This window comes from Protopterus annectens, chromosome 6.part1 (assembly GCF_019279795.1).
Source record: "Protopterus annectens isolate FY-2018-M chromosome 6.part1, PAN1.0, whole genome shotgun sequence".
In the NCBI taxonomy this organism is placed as follows: domain Eukaryota; kingdom Metazoa; phylum Chordata; order Ceratodontiformes; family Protopteridae; genus Protopterus; species Protopterus annectens.
Window position 1 is genome coordinate 252333043 of NC_056738.1, and position 19081 is coordinate 252352123.

Here is a 19081-nt window from a genome sequence, read left to right on the forward strand (position 1 = left end):
ATAATACATCCTGCTGTAAAGGTGCATCCAATAATTTTGCTTTAACATGATCAGGAAGGGTTTGTTCTTTTAACCAAGCATGTCTACAAGCATGTCTACGTATAACAGAGCCAGTAAAAGCTGCTCTACAGGAAGCTTCCAATGAATCAAATCCACATTGTAAAGTATGTTTGCCCACCTGTTCAGCTGCATGCAACAGATCCTGCATTTCCTTGAATTCAGACTGTTCAGTATGTGTGCTCATTTTTTGTTTTAATTGAGACATTAGGAATTGCTGATATTTCAGCATGTGAAACTGACAATTTAATACTCTCATAGCCAGAGTTGCTGAGGTGTATATTTTCTTTCCCCATCTATCTAGGGCTCTGGAATCCCTTTCAGAGGGCACAGGATATTTAGCCATAGAAGCTTTAGCTCCCTTAGGACCCTGGGAAATTGTTTCTGGGTCAGCCACAGGGCTTTTATAAAGGAATTTGTGAGAGTCAGGTACTCTGCAGTATCTGTCTGGTTTGGCTGGAGCAGGAGGTAGAGAGTCTGGATTTAGACTAGACTCCAAGTAAACATCATCCACAATATCTAAAACTGGAGGGATAGCAAGAGGTCTGTGCTGGGGTAGTAAAAGGAACTCTTGGAGCCTTTTCTTAGAATCGGAGTAGTCCTGGCCTTCCCAGTGGAAATGTTCCCTCATGGTATGTAAAGTTTTCCCCAAAGGAGTAGTCTTCAGGGGGAAATGCTGAGGGAATAGAGTCTTCAGCATCAGAGTCTTCATAAGGTGGAAAAGTGTAATCCTGTTCCTCAGAAGAATCTGAGGAAATTGAAACCTGGTCAGAGGAAGCACAATCCTCCTCTTGTCTTGGTCTTTTATCAGGAGGGGGATGGGAACCCCTGATTAGGGCAATCAAATCTTCAGCCATCTTAAGCATCTGTTTCTTAGGCATGGGGCCTTGAACTGTAGACTGATGTACAGTCTTCTTTGGTTTTAAAGGAGTTTTAAGCTTAGCATAAGATTTAATGGTGAGTGTAGTCGGTCTGAAGACACCTTCTGCAACCGAAGGTGTTTCCACTGCAGTGGGGTCTACTTCTGCTCCGGTGTTGGAAGGGCCTAATGAAGATGGCTGCGTCAGCCTAGTAGACTCCGCTTGAGAATCCGCAGCAGTCTGCGGTTCCAGTTCTGCGGTCGTCAGGGGCTGCGTAGGTGCCTCACTGAAAACCGGAGACCCGGCGACAGGCCCAGCAGAGGCCTCGGAGTTTGGCTTGTTCCTAGGCTGCCTGTCCTTATCCTTACATTTTTTATGCATGCCGGTCGTCGGCTGCTCGGACGGCATAATGTAATTAAATTTCCTACCAAAGTAATGTTGTGTGAAGTCAAAACGGCGTTTGATAGTTCGTTTATTAAACCTAGCACAAAACAGACAACCTGTGACGTCGTGGTCTGGGCCTAGGCAAGGAATACAATAGGAATGGAAGTCCTTATGAGGTATTTGCTTCCCACAAGAAATGCAATTGTTAACTTTTTCTGACATCGGACTGAGGCAAGAAAAGGTTCCCCAACAGGCTACTTAGCTTTATTGAAGACTTCGGACTGAAATCGAATCGAAAATCTCAGGTGTCAGCCGACAGGCACTTGCGAACTGCTTCTGCTTTGGGCACCGCGCGGCAAGAAAGACTGAAGAAAATGACGTTGTTTGCCTCTTGTATACCTCTGGTGCACTGACGTCAGGGAAGAAGCGACAGCAACCGACGCCGGACCAAGACTTTGGAACTAGTGCCAACTGTGGGACCACCTGATGGCAGGATAACCCAAGTGTGATGACTGCAGCAGGGTAACACGATGAACATCCTTGTCCCCGTTCCTCTTCCAGAACAGGTTGAATAGCCCTGATACTTAAGAGGGAGAGAATTTGCTTTTGAGCCTCTGCCCATTGATTTGGGGGTAGGTCTGGCCAATCATTTGGTGTTTGTAAGGAGTTAAAGTGGAATCTGTATCCTTGGGAAACTATATTTAAAACCCATTTGTCCTGGGTAATGAGTTCCCAATTTTTTTGCCTGCCGGGTAATCTTTCCCCCTAAGGGAACAGTCAGTTGTGCAGGGCTTGGAAGATTTAAAGTTAAGTTATTGAGACAGTTTACCATAGGGGGGGAGTCTTTCCACTCCCTGCTTTGGAAGTGGGAGCCCCCCACTGCTTAGCCTTGCGAGTACCCTGGGACTGAAGCCTGGGTATTCTGCTGGTTCTGGGTGTGGACTGAGAAAGCCTGGAAGAGGCAGGAAAGGACCAATTTTTAGAGGCCCAATGCCTACTAAATCTGGGAGACTGTACTTGCAGGAAATCTAGCAGTTTGCATAGATTTAGCTTTTTCCTCCATCTTTTTAAGGACTGCTTCTGCTTTGTTGCCAAACAGGTGGTCTTAGTTTAAGGGAGAATCCAGCAACTTAGCTTTAACATGATCTGGCAAAGACTGTTCCTTAAGCCAAGCAAGCCTTCTAAGTACAGACCCAGTGACAGCAGCCCTGCAAGATGCCTCTAGTGAATCAAAACCACAATGCAAAGTATGTTTTCCAACTTAAGGAGAATGCATTAAATCCTGTAAATCTTTATTTCCAGCACAGTTAGGGATCAACATCATTTACTGTTTAAGCAATCCAATAATATGCTGCTGATACTTTAACATATGAAACTGACCCTAATGGCCAAGGTTGCAGAAGTGTATACCTTCTCACCCCATCTATCCAGCGCCCTGGAATCTCTATCAGAGGGGGTAGGATTTTTGGCAGTAGTAGCCTTAATGCCCTTGGGTCTCTGTGAAATGGTCTCCGAATCCACAATAGGATTTTTAAAAAGGAATTTGAGAGAGTCAGGGACCCTGTAATATCTATTAGGTTTTCTGGGAGCAGGAGGTTAAGAGTCAGGGGCCAAGCTAGATTCCGAAAAGGCATCAACAATGTCCAGTACAGGGGGAATAGCTAAAGGCCTGTGTTGGGGCAGGAGTAAGAAATCTTTAAGCCTCTTGTTAGAGTCAGAGTAATCCTGGCTTTTCCAGCGAAAATGCTCCCTACAGTATGCAAGGTTTCACCAAAAGAGAAATCCTCTGGAGAGGAAGCAGAGGGTAATAAGAGTCTTCTGCATCAGAATCCTCATAGGTAGATAAGGGTAAATCCTGGTCATCAGAGGAAACTGAAATTTCAGAATCCTGATCAGAAGAATCATAAGCAAACTCAGTCCTAGGTCTCTTAGAGGGGGAAGGCTGGCTTCCCCTGATTAAAGTAATAAGGTCTTCAGCCATTCTTATTTGTTTTTTAGGCATAGAGGCCTGACCATGCGGTCTTGACGTCAGTTTTCTAGGCATGGATCGAGTTTTAGGCCTTGAAGAAGAAGATGGCGTCTGTTTAATATGCAAGTCAGTAGGCCTGAATACACCCTCAGAAGCCAGTGCCTGCACAGCGGCTCTGGACCCATGCAAGGTAGAGACATCCACAGGTTCCACAGTTGAAGCATCTCCCGGCATACCAGACTCCAAATGGGTCTCAGTAGAGGCCTGCGAATCTGAAATAGTGGGTATCAGGGGCTGGGAAAGCGCCTCACTGAGTACCGGCGACTAGCTTAGGAGAAGCGTCGTCGGCAGCTTTGGACCTATGCGGTCTATCTCTGTCTTTATCTTTGTGGTTTTTCGGAATTTCAGTAGTCGGGTGGCTTACCGAAGCCATATCTGGATAATTGAACCAAAAAACAAAATATTTAGAAGCGTAAATAAACGGACGACGAACAGTTCGTTGTTTAAATAAGGCACAAAACCGACAGCGAGGTACGTCGTGGTCAGGGCCTAGGCAAGGAATGCAGTACGAATGAAATTCTTTATGAGGTATTTGCTTTCCACAAGAAATACAATTATTGACTTTTACTGATATCGGATTAGAGCAAGAAAAAGTTGCCCCAACGGGGTACTTAGCTTAGTTGAAGACTTCGGTTCTGAAACTCGAAAACGAAAATTTCAGGAGTCGGCCGACTGGCACTTGTGAACTGCTTCTGCTTCGGGCACTGCACGGCAAGAAAGACCGATGTAATGGTGTCAGCTGCATGCTTTATACCTCTGACTACCTGATATCATGGAAGATGAGACAGCAACCGACGCAGGACCCAAGACTTTGTTATTCAGGTCGACTGAGGGCTACTGCAAGCAAATAACCCAGATGTGATGACTGCAACAGAGAAACATGAAGAACATATCCCTTGGTGTTACTGAGGTCAGAGGAAGAAGGGAGTGAAAAAAGAGGAAATGAGAGTTAGGGCCTTGGAAGAGGCAGGGATGCCAGCACAGGAACATTATGGATCCTGCACCCCAGAAAGACATGAACCTGAGAAGGAGTCAGAAAAGACTTTTTGAACTGAATAGTGAACCCCAGGCTCTGCAGAAAAGAGTTTGCAAAGTGAAGATTTTGCAAGAAGATTTCTGGAGAGGATGCCTGAAATAGGAGGTCGTCCAAGTACAGAAAGACCTGGATCCCCCTTAGCCTACAAAAAGTGATCACAGGAGTGAGATATTTGGCAATTACCCTTGGGGCAGTAGAAAAGGCCAAAGGGCAAAGCAGAGAACTGAAAATGCCAGGAAGCAGAGAAATGTAAAAACTTCCTGAAAAGGGGATGAATTAGGATATGGAGGTAAGCATCTTTGAGATCCAGAGACGCAATGTAAGCCTAAGGAAGCAAAAGAGGGAACAAAGTCTGAAGGGACAACATTCAAAAAGACAAAACTCTCAGAAATGCATTTAGATGAGAGAGGTCTAAAATTGATCAAGTACCCTCTATTCTGGGTACTAGAAACATTCTGGAGTAACCCCCCCCTGCTTTGGGAACAGAAACTTCTTGAATAGTACCCCGAGTCAAGAGATCCAGACGCACCCCTGGAAAGGACAGCTGTTCCTGGGGGGGGGGCGGAGGAATTCTCATGAAAGGGATAAGAGATTTCCAGACCATGAAATACCCTTGGCAGATAATGGACAGAACCCAGTAGTCCTGAGTAACATTTAACTAAAAAGGGAGAGATACAGAAAGGTGAAGAGGAATATGGCTGGGAAGAACTGGACAGTCAGACAGCATCTAGTTTCTTAGGAAAAGGAACCTTTTTGGGCACAGAAGTCCGAGTAGCTTTAGCAGGAGTAGCCCACTTCCCACCTTTCTTGCCCTTGGGGGGGGGGGGGGGGGCAAGACTGCCTATGAACAAAGGCTGGCTTATTAGGGTAATTTCTCTGAAACTTGGGTACAGGAAGAACAAAAACTTGTTTAAGTTCCTGTAAAGCCTTGCCCTTATCCTGAAGGGACTTAAACAAATCAGCAGCAGCTTTGCTGAACAAGTGTTTATTATCCAGAGGAGCATCCATCAACTTAGCCTTAATATCATCAGGCAAAGGTTGAAGCCGAAGCCAAGAATATCTCATCACAGACCCAAAGGCAGCAGTCCTTGAGGAAGCATGTGCTGCATTAGAACTACACTTGATGGACTGATGATGAGACACCTGGAAGGAAATATTAACAAGAAAAGAGCAGAAGTCTTCCCTTCACAGCCAACATGTACCTGGACATATGGGTCTAATAACTGACAGCCCTAAAAGCAGAGGTGTAAACCATTTTCCCCAACCTTTCCATGGTTCTGCTATCTTTATCAGAAGGCAATAACTTGAAATGAAGCAATTGAGATGGCTTCTCAGAAGCCGCAAACACCACCAAAGGGTCGGCGGAAGGGCACTTATAAAGAAATTTGCAGTCCTCAGGCATTCTATAAAACCCATCAGGTTTCTTGGGAGCAGGGGACCTAGAGTCAGGAGCCTTAGAAAAGCTATCCAACAATGCACCCAAAAGAAATTTCCTCAAAAGTAGTATCAGGGCTGGTACATTCCTCTTCTTCAGTCCCATAATCTAAAAGAGAGGGAATCTGAGAGGAGTAAGCAAGGGATTCCTCATCTGAATCTGCCGCCTCCTCCTCAGAGGAGGCCTGTTGCCTGGGTCTTTCAAAGAGAGTACAGGACTAAGGAGGAGCTGGAACAGAAACACCATGAGAAGGTTTTAAAGCCATCAAGCATTAAACAACCCCTGAGTGAAATACTGCCTTTAACTCTGTAGGTCCCTAGGAGCTGGAGTAATAGGTTTAGTTTTCTGCTTTTTCTGTAAGCGGGCGTCTGTTTTATGAAATGTAGAAGGCTCAGACCCTAGATAGCATTCAATAATTGTAGTTGGAACTAATTCCCTGAATAAAATTTGAGGAATAGCCATAGTCCCCTTGGAAATAATCAGCTACGGTTCCCCCTGAACGTCCGATGCAGACATTTGCAAGGCCTCCAAGGACGTGCCCAAGGTCGTATCCCCGCCAGTCTTTAAAATGGTTACGGCCAAAGAATCCAACAATGGAGCTGGGAGAACCTCCTGGCTGTCACTCACCTCTGGAGAAATGTCTAGTGGAGGCTGTACAGCAGAAGAATTCAGCCTAGACTTCTTGGCCTTCTTCAAAGATGGCTGCTCTTTGGAGTGGGAAGTTCCTTCCACTGTATCTACAGGTAAAAGCATAAGACATTAATTCTCCAGATAAAAAGGCAAAGAAGAAAGCCTACTATGGAGGGGTTTGGTAACAAAAGCCTGACAGACTGAACAGGACATATGGTTGTGGGAAGCACAGAGGCAAAACAAGCACTGCTTGTGATGGTTATTATGGGGAATCTGTCTCCCACACTGGTATTTACTCTTCTTACAAACTATAAAAAGATGAATACAAAAACCACCAATGGGGCACTTATCTGCAATGGCCTGGTGAACCAGCAATGGAATGGGTGTTCTGAACAATGGAAAAGAACTTCTGAAAATGATGCATCTGGATGCCTCCTTTATGCCCTACTCTGTGCGAGGAGCATACATGTAACATATGGCATACTTTAAAGCAACCTAAAGGCTTTAGTATACTGGACGGACGTTGGGCTGCCCTAGTCAGGGGATCCCTATTGTTAACGAATATTGTAACAGTGAAATTGAAGGACATCTACTTGACACTAGGAAGAAATTGTTCCCTCTGCTTCGGAAGACATCAAAATCAGGTGGACTTCCAACTGGACCTGGGCCTGGAGGAATTCCATTATCTTGTCCAAGTCCGCTTTGGTGAGGCTCCTGGATGACCTAACTGACCAGAAAGATGAAATGGTGGAGGGAGGTCTGGAAAGAAGATATCTCTTTTCTTGAAGGATTGAGGAATGGAGCCTAGGTGACAGTGGCTCCAGATAAAACCTTGGCAGAATAATGGATCCAATAATAACTGTATCCGAAATGAGCACTAGCTCCAAGTCTTCAGAATTTTAGATACTTGATATGAAGAGGATGAGCGATCCAAAGACCTGTTTCTTGAAGATTTAGGCTTCTTGTCTTCATCTTTTGCATTCTTAATGTTTATTTCCCTGGGTTTGTAAGCAGGTTTTTTGGAGAGGAAGAAAGAGAGGCAGAAGAAGATTTCAAGGAGCTAGAAACTATCGCCAGCAGGGGCTGGAAAAAATCCTTTTAAAATAAGTTTGCGCCTTGTCTCTATGATGGTTCACAGGCCATAGACTTCACAGATGAAGCTGGCTGTATCTAACTGTGAAGGGCCCAGACAACAGACGCATTTGTCATGGGCATCAGAACTGGGTAGCTTGTGAGAACAAGCTACGCTTTTAAAACCAGATGTTTTTTTGGACATACTAGAAAGGAAAAGGAATAATCAGCATTAATAAAGTACAGTTTTGTACCTACCATAAATGTAGATGTCCGATAGGTATGCACCTGCAGTCATAACATATGGATTGTCCTGCCTCAGGCAGCCCTTCGGTCGGCCGGATTCCAAAGTCTGGGTCTGGCCTCGGCTGATGTCGCACTTTCCCCGACGTCAGAGCGTCTGGGGTATAAAAGCATCAGCCGACACCATTTTCCTCAGTTTTTCTTGCCCCAGATGCCAGGTGCCCTCTATGAAGGCTAAATTTGGATGAAAATGCCAAAAAATTCCAAACATAATGCAAAAATATATACATATATATACAACCAAATACACCATAACAGATTCCCCCAGCTAGCTAATGGAGGGGTAAGCACCTTAGGAATACCACAGAGGGGAAGGAGGGAGGGTAAACCTGACTGCAGATGCATACCTATCGGACATCTACATTTATGGTAGGTACAAAACTGTACTATGTCCTTCAAGGATGCATCTGCAGTCATAACATATGGGTAGAATACCATAGCCAATCTGGGGGTGGAGGTACTAAGAAAAAGATGGTGTAGTTAAGATACCCTGCAGGACTGCTGTAGCAAAACCTGCTCTGGATCTGGAGTATAAAGGTAAATTGTAATAATTGGCAAATGTATGCACGGAGCTCCATGTAGCAGCTTCTAAAATGTCCTTGGTAGCCACCCCTCTTAGGAAGGCTGTAGTGGTGGCTGTGGCTCTCGTGGAATGAGGCCTAATATTCACAGGAAAGTACAGTTTTGTACCTACCATAAATGTAGATGTCCGAACTGGATAGCATCTGCAGTCATAACAAATGGGTTGTCCTGTCGTCAGGCAGCCCTTCGGTCGGCCGGATTCCAAAGTCTGGGTCCGGCCGCTGATGTCGCACTTCACCCGACGTCATCTCTGCTGGTCTTCAGGTATAAAGGCATCAGCCGACGCCATTTTCCTCAGTGTTTCTTGCCCCAGATGCCAGTTGCCCTCTTGGAAGGCTAAATTTTGGATAAATGCCAATGTTTCCAAAAAGGTATAAGGCAAACACAAAAAATAAGCATGTATGTACATATATACAAACAAATACACCATAAGAGACTCCCCCCCAGCTAGCTATTAGGAGGGTAAATACCCTAGGAGTACCACAGAGGGGAAGGAGGGTGGGTAATCCTGACTGCAGATGCTATCCAGTTCGGACATCTACATTTATGGTAGGTACAAAACTGTACTATGTCCTTCAAGGATGCATCTGCAGTCCTTACAAATGGATAGAATACCATAGCCAAACTAGGGGAGGAGGAAGAATAAATTATGGTGTAGTTAGGATCCCTTGCAAAACAGCAGTGGCAAACCCTGCTCGGGATCTAGAGTATAGAGGTAAATTATAATGCTTGGCAAATGTATGCACGGAGGTCCAAGTAGCCACCTCAATAATGTCCTTGGTTGCCACTCCTCGTAAGAAAGCTGTGGTAGTGGCTGTAGCCCTTGTAGAATGAGGTCTTATGTTCTGTGGAATTGGTTTTCCATGGTAGGAGTAACAGAATCTTATGCAATTTCCTATCCATTTGGAGATTGTCTGTTTGGAAATTGCTTTTCCTTCCCTTCCTGTTGCATAGGCTACTAAAAGCTGGTCAGTTTTTCTGTTACTTTTGGTTCTGTCCAGGTAGTAGCGTAACTGCCTATGTACATCCAAGATATGCAGCAGTCTTTCCCCCCTGTTCTGTGGATTGGGAAAGAAGGTAGGTAGGTGGATTGCCTGATTTAAAGACACTCTGGATACCACCTTAGGCATAAATGTAGGATTAGTTCTCATGGACACCCTATCTTGATGGAAGATTAGGAAGGGTTGCACTGCCATTAAGGCCTGTAGTTCCGAAACCCTCCTTGCTGAGGTAATTGCCAGTAGGAAAGCAGTTTTCCATGACAGGTGTTGCAGATCTGCTGTTGCTGCTGGTTCAAACGGAGGGAGTGTCAACTTTTCTAGCACAAAGTTCAAGTCCCATGCTGGGAATGGTGGTTTCCTAGGAGGTTTTACATTCTTGATCCCTCTGAGGAACTGCCTGAGTAGAGGATGTGAAAAGACAGGTGGATCGAAGCTGTATTCTGCTGAAATAGCTGATGCATGCATCTTGATGGAGGAATAGGACAGGCCTGTATGTAGAAGCTCTGCCAAGTACTCCAGAATGTTAGCAATATCTATGTTCGACACATCTTTTCCTCTTTCAGTACTCCAAATGACAAACCTTTTCCATTTTCCTGCATAGTTCCTTCTTGTTGAAGGTCTGCGGGCTTCAAGGATAATGTCTTTAACCCTTTGGGAAAGGTCTGGGTTAGTTGCTGCTATGTGATGTTCCAGGCAGTCAGTTGCAAGGTTTTTAGGTTTGGATGCATGATGTTGTAGTTGTTCTGAGTTAACATCAAAGGCATCAGGGGTATTGACCACATTCTCTCCAGAGACATGCTCCTCAGCAATGGGTACCAGTGTTGTCTTGGCCAGTTCAGAGCTATCAGGATTATCCTTGGATGTTCCTCTTTGATTTTCAGTAGTACCTTGTGCATCAAGGGAAGAGGTGGAAATGCATATGCTGTCAGGCCTTTCCAGCTAAAGGATAGAGAGTCCACCTTCCATGCAAGTGGGTGGAATGTCCTTGTGCAGAATTTTTTGAGCTGGTGATTGAGTGGGGATGCGAATAGATCTATTTGTGGCATTCCCCATTTCTTTGTGATGGCCTTGAAGATATCCGGTGTAGCATCCATTCGTGAGCATCCGAGGTGGTTCTGCTTAACATGTCTGCTAGGGTGTTCTCTTTTCCCGGCACAAATATTGCCTGTAACTGGATGTTGTAGCTGAGAGCCAGATTCCAGAGGTCCAAAGTCATTCTGCATAGGGGGTATGAATGAGTGCCTCCCTGTTTGTTGATGTACCACATGACTGTGGTGTTGTCTGTCCTTATCATCAAATGGCCTTCTTTGAGGAATGGTCTGAATTTTTGGATTGCCAGTTTTACTGCCAGCATTTCTTTCTGGTTTATGTGTAGGTGCAGCTGGTCTTGAGTCCACAATCCTTGTATGCATTTGTCCAGCATGTGCGCCCCCCATCCTAGGTCTGACGCGTCCGTTGTGATGGTTTGGCTTGCTTGAAAGTTGTGGAAGGGTAAGCCTGGGTTTGACTGGCATGCTTGAGCCCACCATAGGAACTCTTGTTTTAGGCATGGGATTAGTGGGATTTCTGTTTCTAAGCTGTGCCTGTGCTGAGACCATAAATTCTTTAGGTACCACTGTAGCTTTCTCATATGCAGTCTGGCATGTGGGACCAAGATTATGCATGATGCCATGAAGCCCAAGGCCTGCAGAACTTTTCTTGCTGTTAGTTTGTTCTGCTTTGTTAATGCCAAGAAGTAAAGAGGCAGTTCTTTTTGTTTTTCTGCAGTTAGGAATGCCATTTGTTTTACTGTGTCCAATTCCACGCCCAAGAATGTTCTTGTTTGGGATGGTATCAGCCTTGACTTTTGTAAATTGACTGTGTATCCCAGGGCTTGTAGCAAGTAAATGACCCTTTGTATATCTGTTGTCAGCTTGCTTTTGTTGTCCGCTTGTAACAGGCAGTCGTCCAGGTATGGATAAATTTGGATTCCCTGTAGTCTGCAGTGAGCGATTACTGAAGCCAGGCATTTTGTGAACACTCTGGGCGCAGTAGATAAGCCAAAGGGCAATGCTGAGAATTGATAATGCTCTGATCCTGCAAGAAATCTGAGGTATCTTCTGCAATTTGGTCGAATGGGGACGTGCAGGTATGCCTCCTTGAGATCTAGAGTTACCAGCCAACACTCCTTGCCCAGCATGGGAAGAAGTTGCTGTAGGGTCAGCATTTTGAATTTTGGGACAATGATGTATGTGTTTAAGACGGACAGGTCGGGAATAGGTCTCCAACTTTTCTCTTTTCTTGGTACTAAGAAGAGTCTGGAGTAGAATCCTTTGCCCTGTTCTGTTATTGGTACTCTTTCCACAGCTCTCATCCTTGTTAATTTCGCTATCTGCTGTAAAGCTTCTATTTTTTTGATTTGGAGGTAGGTTTGGCATTCCTGTTTTTACTGGTAAGGTGTGGAAGTGGAACCGGTAGCCTTGGTCTATGGTTTGCAAAATCCACTTGTCTTTTGTGATATAGTGCCAATTTTTCGAAAATAAGGCTAACTTTCCGCCTAAAGGTGCTGCTATTTGCTCCCTGGTAGGCGGTGTCAGAGCCAAGTCACTGTGATTGTCCTGTTGCAGTGGCAGTGGTTGTATCTGTGCCTCGGTTATTGCCCTGCCACTGTCATCCTCTGTAGGCACCTCCTCTGGATTGATTTCTGCCTCTAGAGCGTCTATTCCTGCTCCTTTGGGATTTTGTGGAGTCTGGAAAGGACCAATTTTTGGCAGGCCAGTTCCTGCTAAACCTTGGGGGCTGAACCTGTAAGAAATCTTTAACCGTTTGTACAGATTTTGCCTTTTCTTCCATTTTCTTCATTACTTGCTGGGCAGGTGTACCAAATAGACTGGCCTTATCCATAGGAGCATCTAACAGCTTTGCTTTAACATGATCCGGTAAGACCTGTTCTTTCAACCATGCATGCCTTCTTATCACTGTGCCAGTCATGGCTGATCTAAATGAAGCCTCCAGTGCATCATAGCCACATTTTAAGGAATGGTTACTAACCTGTTGGATGTTGTTCGCCATTTCTAATACATATTTCTTATCTAAGGATTCATCAGAGGACAGTTTTTTAGTTAACTGATCAAGCATAAACTCTTGGTATTGGATCATATGAAACTGACAGTTTAAAGCTCTAGCTGAGAGAGTAGCAGAGGAGTAAACTTTTTTCCCCCATCTCTCCAAGGACCTGGATTCCCTTTCAGAAGGAATAGGGTTTTTTGCTGTGGTCGAGGCTACTGCCTTAGGCCCCTGGGATATAGTTTCGGGATCTGCAAGTGGGGCCTTGTATAGGTGGTGATGAGTGTCTGGCACCCTGTAAAATCTATCTGGTTTGGCAGGGGCTGGAGGTAAAGAATCAGGAGCAGTGCAAACATCATTAAATGCATCATCCACAACAGGGAGTACAGGAGGTATAGCTAAGGGCCTATGTTGTGGTAAGTGCAGAAAGGTCCCAAGCCTTTTTCTTGAATCTGAGAAATCTTGTCCCTGCCATTGGAATTGTTCTCTCATGGCATGTAAGGTTTCCCCAAAGGAAAATTCCTCTGGTGGAGAGGCAGCTGGAATGGATTCTTCAGCATCGGAATCTTCATAAGTAGAAAAAGGAGCCTCTGGCTGGTCTGTAATGTCTGAGTCATCCGCAGAATCATCAGAGGACACTGGCTCGGGGGGCTCTGCTCTAGGTCTCTTTTCAGGGGGCTGAGAGGCCCTGTCTGGGTGAGATTGGGATCCCCTAATTAAGGAAATTAAATCTTCTGCCAAAGTAAGCATTTGTGAACTTGAAGTGGGCCTGTGTGAGGGGGGCTTAACAGGCACTGATTTAACAGATTTGGCTGCTTTAGCCCTGGCAAAGGCCTTAATAGACATGGCTGCAGGAGGCCTAGCAGTACCACGTGCTGGGGTAGAGACATCCAAAGGGATGGTGTCTGATAAATCACTAGGAACCACAGTTGTAGGCAAAATTTCTGAGGCCGATTCAACTAAGGTAGCAGGAGCCTCAGTAGTAGTCATGGATTCGGCTGAAGATTGACCGGTTTTCGGTTTCGGCGAAACAGAGACACTCATGACTTGCTTAACCGTGGTTCCGGCCGAAACCGTGGACCGCGAGTGTCGGTCTTTTTCTTTGCGTTTTTTAACAATTTGGGTAGTCGGAGGATCCGACGGCATAATGTCTGTGAAATCTGAGCGAAAAACTGTTCAGCAAACTCCGACCGGCGCCTAAGCGTTCGTCGGTTGAAGGAAGCACAGGCGAACAGGCTGCTACGTCGTGGTCTGGGCCTAAGCAAGGCAAACAGTAAGAGTGGAAATCTTTATGAGGTATTTGTTTCCCACAAGTTAAACAGTTATTGACTTTTTCTGACATCGGCTGAGGCAAGAAAGAGTCCCCAACGGGTACTTAGCTTTTAGAAGTCTTCAAGTAGTATTCGGTAGTAGTAATCTCTGGATCTGACCGACCGGCACTTGCGAACAGCTTCTGCTTGGCGCCACGGCAAGAAAGACTGAGGAAAATGGCGTCGGCTGATGCCTTTATACCCGAAGACCAGCAGAGATGACGTCGGGTGAAGTGCGACATCAGCCGAAGCCGGACCCAGACTTTGGAATCCGGCCGACCGAAGGGCTGCCTGACGACAGGACAACCCATTTGTTATGACTGCAGATGCATCCATGAAGGACATCAGTCTTTCCATGAAAGGAGTAGCAAAAGCGAATGCAATTTCCTATCCATTTTGAAATTGTCTGTTTGGAAATTGTTTTTCCTTGTGCCCCAGCAGCATATGCTACAAACAGTTGGTCAGTCTTTCTGTAACTTTTAGTTCTGTCCAAATAGTAGCGTAATTGTCTGTGTATATCCAGAGTGTGTAGAAGTTTCTCCCCTTTATTTTGTGGATTTGGGAAGAATGTAGGCAAGTGAATTGCTTGGTTCAAGGATACCCGAGATACCACCTTTGGCATAAAAGTAGGATTGGTTCTTAATGAAACTCTGTCTTGATGAAAAATAAGGAATGGCTGCACTGCCATTAAAGCTTGTAACTCAGATACTCTTCTTGCTGAAGTTATGGCCAGAAGGAATGCAGTTTTCCAAGACAGAAACTGTGGATCTGCCAATGCTGTTGGTTCAAAGGGAGGAAGTGTTAGTTTTTCTAGCACAAAGTTAAGGTCCCAAGTAGGTAAAGGTGGTTTCCTTGGAGGATTGATGTTTTTGATTCCTCTGAGAAATTGTCTTAAGAGAGGATGCGAGAAGACAGGTGGATTTACATTGTATTCTGCTGAAATTGCTGAGGCATGTATCTTAATGGAAGAATAAGACAGGCCATTGTGGAACAATTCTGCTAAGTATTCCAGTATATGTGCCATGCTCATCACTGTCACATCTAGGCCTTTTGTTGTGTTCCAAATGAGAAATCTTTTCCATTTTGCTGAGTATGCCTTCCTTGTGGATGGACGGCGAGCTTCCATAATAATGTCCTTTACTCTCTGGGATAAGCTATTCTGAGGACGAGTCATGGTATTCTCCAGGCAGTTAGCTGCAAGGTTTTTAGGTTGGGATGCAGGATCTTGAAATTGTTCTGCGTCAGAAGAAGTGGCCATAGGGGGAGAGGCCACGGTTTCGTCTGTGACAAGCTCTTCAACAGTGGGTACCAGTGCTGCCTTGGCCAGTCTGGAGCTATCAGAATCAGTCTTGGCTGTTCTGCCCTGATCTTCAGTAAAACCTTGGACATTAATGGGAGTGGTGGGAAAGCATAGACTTTTCGAGCTTTCCAGCTGAAAGAGAGTCCACCTTCCATGCTTGTGGGTGGTATGTCCTTGAGCAAAAAGTCTTCCGTTGATGATTGTGGGGTGAGGCGAACAGATCTATCTCCGGTCTTCTCCATGTTCGTGTTATGAGTAAGATGATGTCTGGGTGCAGCATCCATTCGTGCGCATCCATGGTAGTTCTGCTTAAGCTGTCTGCCAGAGTATTGTCTTTCCCTGGCACAAACTGGGACTGTAGTTGTATATTGAGTTTCAAGCATAGTTCCCATAGATTCATAGCCAGTCTGCATAGAGGGTAGGAATGCATGCCTCCTTGCTCGTTTATGTACCACATAACTGTGGTGTTGTCTGTCCTTATTAGCAGGTGGCCCTGATGAAGGAAAGGTTTGAAAGCCTCGATTGCATGTATCACTGCCATCATTTCCTTTTGGTTTATGTGCATGCGTAGCTGTCCTTGAGACCATAGCCCTTGGATACATTTGTCCTCCATATGTGCTCCCCAACCTCGGTCTGAAGCGTCCATGGTGATGGTTTGGTTTGCTTTTGGTTTGTTGAAAGGCAACCCTGTGTTGGACTGGCAGGCTTGAGCCCACCACAGGAATTCCTTTTGAAGGCAAGGGATGAGTGGAATCAAAGTTTCCAAGCTGTGACTGTGCTGAGTCCATACACTCCTTAGGTACCATTGCAATTTTCTCATATGCAGCCTGGCTTGTGGAATTAGAATTATGCAGGATGCCATGTAACCCAGGGCCTGCAGGATTTTCCTTGCAGTCAGCTGAGTTTGTCTAGTCAGATTCTTGAAGTAATCCGGAAGTTGTTTTTGTTTTTCTTCTGTGAGAAAGGCCATTTGGGTGGTTGTGTCTAGATCTGCACCCAAAAAGGTTATTCTTTGGGATGGAACAAGTCTTGATTTCTGGATGTTGACTGTGTATCCCAAGGCCTGTAATAGTTGGATGGCATAGCCCATGTCCTTTAACAAATTTTCCTTGTTGTCCGCTTGTATCAGGCAGTCGTCCAGATATGGGTAGATTTGAATCCCCTGAAGTCTGCAGTGTGCAATTACTGATGCCAGGCATTTCGTGAATACTCTGGGCGCAGTAGATAAGCCAAAGGGCAATGCTGAGAATTGATAATGCTCTGATCCTGCAAGAAATCCGAGGTGTCTTCTGCAACTTTGTCGAATAGGGACATGCAGGTATGCCTCCTTGAGATCTAGAGTCACCAGCCAAGACTCCTTGCCCAGCATGGAAAGAAGCTGCTGTAGGGTTAGCATCTTGAATTTTGGCACAATGAGATAAGTATTCAGTGCGGACAGGTCGAGAATAGGCCTCCATTGATTTTCTTTTCTTGGAACAAAGAATAATCTGGAGTAAAATCCTTGGCCTTGTTCTGAAAGAGGTACCTTTTCTATGGCTTTCATTTGTATTAATTTGGAGATTTGCTTCAAGGCCTCTGCCCTCTGATTTGGTGGCAGGTCTGGCATTCCTTTTCTTTTTGGCAATGTGTGGAAATGGAACCTGTATCCTTTGTCTATTATTTGCAGTGTCCATGAGTCCCCTGTAATGTAATGCCAATTTTTTGAAAATAAAGAAAGCTTTCCGCCCAATGGTGCTTCTAATTGAGCCCTGGTCGGCGGGGTCAAAATAAAGTCATTGAGTCTGTCCTGGTGTAGCAGTTGTTGCTGTTGTTCCTGCACTACCTCTCTGGTTGGGAGGCTGCCACTGACTGCCTCTGTAGGAGCCTCTAGCTTGCCCTCTACCTCTGGCACGCCTGTTTCCTGCCTCTCTGGGATCTGTCTGAGTCCGGAAAGGACCAATTCTTAGTAGGCCAATTTCTGCTGAATCTCGGAGGTTGTACCTGCAGAAAGTCCTTGACTGTTTGCACAGATTTTGCCTTTTCTTCAAACTTCTTTAAGACCTCCTGAGCCGTGGAACCAAATAATTTTTGTTTTTCCATTGGAGCATCCAGGAGCTTAGCTTTAACATGGTCCGGTAGAGATTGTTCCTTCAACCAGGCATGCCTTCGTATAACTGCCCCTGTCATAGCTGACCTACATGAAGCTTCCAGTGCATCATAACCACACTGCAAAAAATGGTTGCTAACCTGCTTTGAGTTATGTACCAGATACTGAAGTGATTTACAGTCAAGGGGTTCAGAGGAGGAAAGCTTCTTATACAATTCATCTAACAAATACTCTTGGTACTGAATCATATGAAATTGACAATTTAATGCCCTCATGGAAAGAGTTGCAGAAGTATAAACTTGAAATTGACAATTTAATGCCCTCATGGAAAGAGTTGCAGAAATATAAACTTTCTTTCCCCATCTCTCTAAAGCTCTAGACTCCCTTTCAGAAGGTAGAGGATTTTTAGCAGTGGCAGCTGCAACCCCTTTTGGGCCCTGGGAAATAGTTTCTGGGTCTGCAGTGTGGGCCTTGTACAGGTGTAGATGAGAATCCGGGACCCTGTAGTACCTATCAGTTTTGGCAGGAGCCGGAGGGAGAGAATCAGGGGCTGTACTAGCATCAGAGTACACCATCAATAACATTCAAAATAGGAGGTATAGCTAAAGGCCTATGCTGAGGTAAATGTAAAAAGGTCCTTAATCTCTTTCTAGAATCAGAAAATTCCTGGCCCTGCCATTGAAAATGTTCTCTCATAGAGTGCAGTGTCTCACCAAAAGAAAATTCTTCAGGAGGGGAGGCCGAAGGAATAGATTGTTCAGCATCAGAATCCTCGTAGGCCGAATAAGCCTCCTCCTGGTGATCTGACAACACAGATCCATCCGTAGACTCATCTGAAGAGTGGGGGTCAGAGGGCTCAGCCCTGGGCCTTTTGTCTGGTGGTGGTTGAGAGCCCCTGTCCGGGTGAGGTTGAGAACCACTAATTAAAGAGATAAGATCCTCTGCTAGGCTGAGAATCTGAGAGCCAGAAGAAGGTCCCTGAGAGGTAACCTTGGGAGGCAAAGCTTTAGCAAGTTTAGCAGCTTTAGCCCTAGAAAAGGCCTTAATGGACATGGATGCAGGGGGTCTGGCTGCACCACGTGCAGGAGTAGACTTGTCTAAAGGAATGGTGTCGGACATTTCCTGGACACCGGTTTCAGTGGGTAATTCAATAACCGTCTCGGCCGAGGCCTCCAGGGCCAAGGTAGTCGGTTGCGTGGATTCTGTTAAAGGAAGCACCGAGGACTCTGTTTCGGCAGAAACCGAGACACTCGCGGTAGGCCTAACAGTGGTTTCAGCCGAAACCGCGGGCCGCGAGTGTCGGTCCTTGTCCTTCCGTTTTTTTCACCACATGCGAAGTCGGAGTCTCAGACGGCATTTTCTACGCAAAATTAGCCCCAAAGAATTCCTCTGCAAACTCCGACCGACGTCTGAGAGTTCGTCGGTTGAAGGAAGCACAGGCTGAGCAGGCAGAGACGTCGTGGTCTGGGCCTAAGCAAGGGCGGCAGTAAGAGTGGAAATCCTTATGAGGTATTTCTTTCCCACAAGTTAAACAATTATTTACTTTATCTGACATCGGCTGAGGCAAGAAAGAGTCCCCAATGGGGTACTTAGCTTTTTCAAAGTCTTCGGTAGCTGAATCACAGGAGCTGGCCGACCGGCACTTGCGAACTGCTTCTGCTTCGGGCACCACGCGGCAAGAAAGACGGAGGAAAATGGTGTCGGCTGATGCTTTTATACCCCAGACGCTCTGACGTCGGGGAAAGTGCGACATCAGCCGAGGCCAGACCCAGACTTTGGAATCCGGCCGACCGAAGGGCTGCCTGAGGCAGGACAACCCATATGTTATGACTGCAGATGCATCCTTGAAGGACATCTAAGTAGAAAGACATCACAAATTTTTTTTTTGTTTGTTTTTCATCTACTGCCTATGCCAAGAAAAAACGTACAAAGCTTAGGGGAAATGTAGAAAT

General features: G+C 45.5%; 1 protein-coding gene across 1 annotated transcript in view; it reads right to left on the reverse strand.

Moving 5' to 3' along the window:
* LOC122805272 (breast cancer metastasis-suppressor 1-like protein) overlaps positions 1 to 19081 on the reverse strand; it is a 360358-nt gene that overhangs the window by 66888 nt on the left and 274389 nt on the right. Inside the window, exon 5 of the mRNA XM_044075361.1 lies at positions 6429 to 6538. Within this exon, the coding sequence (XP_043931296.1) occupies positions 6429 to 6538 (110 nt within the window). The remainder of the gene's footprint in view (positions 1 to 6428; positions 6539 to 19081) is intronic.